Source organism: Seriola lalandi, unplaced genomic scaffold (genome assembly GCF_002814215.2).
Source record: "Seriola lalandi dorsalis isolate HSWRI2012SDOR001 ecotype SW California unplaced genomic scaffold, Sedor1 jcf7180002053996, whole genome shotgun sequence".
Lineage (NCBI taxonomy): Eukaryota > Metazoa > Chordata > Actinopteri > Carangiformes > Carangidae > Seriola > Seriola lalandi.
The window spans coordinates 16,019-20,105 of NW_019524549.1; the positions used below are offsets into that span (position 1 = coordinate 16,019).

The 4,087-nt window shown below is 40.5% G+C and overlaps 1 protein-coding gene across 1 annotated transcript in view; it reads right to left on the minus strand.

The window, feature by feature from the left end:
• Window positions 1–1,956: 1,956 nt before the first annotated feature.
• The window catches only part of LOC147819331 (caskin-2-like), a 4,307-nt gene continuing 2,176 nt past the window's right edge, over window positions 1,957–4,087 (minus strand). The window contains exons 2-3 of the mRNA XM_087173049.1: window positions 3,159–3,298; window positions 1,957–2,106 (exon numbers count right to left, since the gene is read on the minus strand). Of these exons, the coding sequence (XP_087029175.1) occupies window positions 1,991–2,106; window positions 3,159–3,298 (256 nt within the window). The 3' untranslated portion in view covers window positions 1,957–1,990. The remainder of the gene's footprint in view (window positions 2,107–3,158; window positions 3,299–4,087) is intronic.

Genomic DNA, 4,087 nt, shown 5'->3' on the forward strand with positions numbered 1-4,087 from the left:
CCAGGGGTCAGTGTGTCTTCTAAAAACTCTTATTTAAACATTTTTTATTGGAAAGTTTTTATGAATGTTTGGACAATCTATGTTTTCCTGTAACTTTCTTCTGTTTTATGACATTATTATTATTAATATTATTATTATTACTGGTCAAAATCAAACTGATCAGTAACCCTGCATCACATCTGCCATTTCTGAAGGAAAACACAGAGGAAGTTTATACATTTCCAACAAATAAACTCAAAGGAAAATATTAGATTAAACTAAAGTCAAGTTAAAGAGACAAATGTATGTGCACACTGTACATCGTCCCTGACAGTATTTCTTTATGTCGTGAATGAGTTCCCTGAAACGACCCACAGTGACCAGAGTGTGGCGCTGCAGACTCAGTGACGTTAACACACACTCTGTCTTTAGTTAACTACGTTCTAAACTCCTGTATGTTTCTGTTCTGGTTCCTCTGTTTATCCTCCCAACGCTAAAAATAAACTGAAACCAGGAAGAAAATAACAGACACAAATAAAGAGTTTAAAAACCAAATGAACGGAAACTGAGACTGAACTTTTTTCAGTTTCATTCTGATTCATACAGAAGCTCTGAGAGGCAAGAGAAGAAAATACTATCAGGAAAAGAGGCTGTGACACTACTACTACTAATAATGATAATAATAATGATAATAATAATGATAATAATAATGATAATTTAACCTACCACAAGTTTGTTTTTGTAAGAAAAAATACAATCTGCCAAAAGGCAAGAGAAGAAAATTCCTCTGTAGAGGCGCACTTCAGCCTCCTGTGGTCGAAATGTGTTTTACAACAACAAGCACTTAACGTTTGTCTCTCAGGGCTTCCGTAGGTTAAAGATTCAATTAAATTATAAATTACCAATAAAAAATCATCCAGATAAATTTGTTAGAAACACTCACACAGATTTTATCTTCCAGTTACTTTGCAAACTTCAGATGTTGTTGTTGTTGTTGTTTTTGATGGAGGTGTGAGTGATGAGGAAATAAACTGTGCAACTACCACAATAAAAAAACCTGTAAACTCACATAAATCTTTTATTTTGCTTGTGTTTGAGACCTGGTTGTAAATGTTCTGAGACCCACGAGCAGGTCCTCGACCCGGAGGTTAGGAACCACTGCTTTAAGCTAAGTGTTGTCTTCAGATGTCTGTGGTGTGTTCAGGGGTTTTTATAATGGAGACAAATGTGAATAAAATCTGCTGAGTATTTTTCCACTGTCTGAACATGAACACAACTTCACTGATCTTCTGTAACATTGTGGTTTGTGATGTTTAATACGTAGTACGAGTCCCAACATGCGACCGAGACATGCATCACATCCCTGCAGCTTCACTCAGCAGCCTGAGTCACTGACAGGAAGTCTGTCCACGAGGGGCGGGTCCACAGCTTCAAACTGACCTTCAGCATCAAACTGACCTTCAGCTTCAAACTGACCTTCAGCATCAAACTGACCTTCAGCATCAAACTGACCTTCAGCTTCAAACTGACCTTCAGCTTCAAACTGACCTTCAGCATCAAACTGACCTTCAGCTTCAAACTGACCTTCAGCTTCAAACTGACCTTCAGCATCAAACTGACCTTCAGCTTCAAATTGACCTTCAGCTTCAAACTGACCTTCAGCATCAAACTGACCTTCAGGTTTAACTAATGTTTCTCCAGCATCTCCCGACGACGTTGTCTCAACATGTGCGACGTGTTTCACACCTGAACACAGTCACTAACTGGAAACTCCTCGTTCCTTCATCACAGCTGATTACTGAATTCTTATACGACTGTCTCGACCTTTCTGATGTGGCTCTATGGTTAAACTGACACTTTGATTTGAGAACAAACTTTCTCCTCATTAATGATCTTACAAGTTCAAAAACGATCAACATTTTTCATGTCTGTGATGTTTCAGTGTCATGAGTGAACATGTTCAGAGCATCAGGGTGTGTTAAAGAGGTGGATCATCCAGACGAAGCACCGCTCAGTGTGATGAGTGTCTCACCGTGATGATGTCACCGGCCCGGATGTTGAGGGCGGTGGGATCATGGAGGTTCCAGTAGTCCTTCAGAGCTCTGACCTGCAAGACTCCCGTCGCATCTGTGGAGGGAACACCCAGAGTTAGTTTCCCTAACCTCCAAAAATGTGTGTATATATGCACACATACACATATATATACTGTATATATCATGATATTAGATTTGTTATAATTATATTACATATAATATTGACAACCCTCTCCTTTTAAATGATCTGGAAAATGTTTTAAAAAAAAGTTTTAATCTTTAGTTTGTGAACATGAGAGAGAAGAATTTTCCACAAACAAACAGGAAATAAAGAAAAATGATAAAAAGACATGGAGGCAGTTGCTTACCAAAATAAAATAAAAAACATTTCTGAACTGGGAGGAAAATGAAATTTAAACACAGCAGACAGATTCTCAGAGACAAGGCTGCCTGTCGTTACAGTGACTGATCCACAGAGAACTGACGGCTAACACCACTCATCAATAATTAATACACTCCTTCACCCCCCCCCGTCCTCCTCCTCCTCCTCCAGTAAACAAGACCCAGTCTCTCCATCCATGTTCACAACACAACCACTCATTATTCCCCCAGTCTGTTACCACAGGGACTTCAAAAGACGGCAGGATTACAGAGCAGAGAGCAACACACACACACACACACACACACACACACACACACACACACACACACACACACACACACTGTACATAGCTGTGTTAAAGTTGAGTGTGAGCAGTCCGCTCTTTGAAGCTGTGAGCGGCGACAGAGACGAGTTCAACGTTACAGAACTCAACATTTAAACAGTCGATCGCATCATGTGACCTCAGTGTACCTGCAGCACAGAGACGAGCCAGGTGAAGTCTTATGAACTAAACGGAAAGACAGGATCTGCTCACAAACTTCAAAATAAAATCTATTTATCTCATTTATTTTGGGTTAAAAATAAAAGCTGTAAAAGTTTTTGATCTTCTGTGTCTGGAGCTGAATTCCATGTTTTACATGTTTATCTCAGTTATTTCATCCTTATTTATGTTTCATAAATATATTAATGTGTTGTTTATTTATTACGACCATATTGGAATTACTGTTTCTTATTTTTCTCTCTCTCTCTGTCTGCACTCTGACCTCGCAGCAGCTGCTTGATGTCCTTGCTGGCGTGTGATGTGGTGAACTGGTTGACGATGTCCAGCGCCGTCTGGTTGTAGGTGTTCCTGATGTTCACGTCCACGCCGGCCTGGAGACAGGAGACACGGGACAACAGCGTTTACTGCCTCTGATGTAAAACATCTGAAAACATGCAGTTTCCTCTTCGGGGTTTTGTTAAAGATTGATCTGAAGTTGCGTCAGCACCGAGCTGAAATGGGAACGCCGCTGCAGGGAGGAGGAAGGATGAATGGAGCAACGTCACTGTGGGAAAAACAGCGTGTGACACGACAACACAAGAAGTCAACACAACCCAGTTAAAATGTTCGTGAGGAAACCAGAACTTTCCCTGATTTAATGTGACTGAAAGGAGGAAAAGAAAACGCACAACAACCTGGTTCAGATGTGCACACGCTCTTATAACTGAGGATGTTTTCATCAGCCAATCAGATTCAAACTTATGTTAAACAGTCGTTAATGAACACCTGACATCAATTACAGTGACTCTGATTAGAGTTTAGCTCTTCCTGTAGGTGTGTAGACTTCAGTGTCAGGTGTGTGTTTCCTGCTTCTCACTGTAACAAACCTGAACACACACGTTAGACCTGAACACACACATTAGAACTGAACACACACATTAGACCTGAACACACACATCACACCTGAACACACACATCAGACCTGAACACACACATCACACCTGAACACACACATTAGACCTGAACACACACATCAGAACTGAACACACACATCACACCTGAACACACACATTAGACCTGAACACACACATCAGAACTGAACACACACATTAGACCTGAACACACACATTAGACCTGAACACACACATCAGAACTGAACACACACATCACACCTGAACACACACATTACACCTGAACACACACATTAGACCT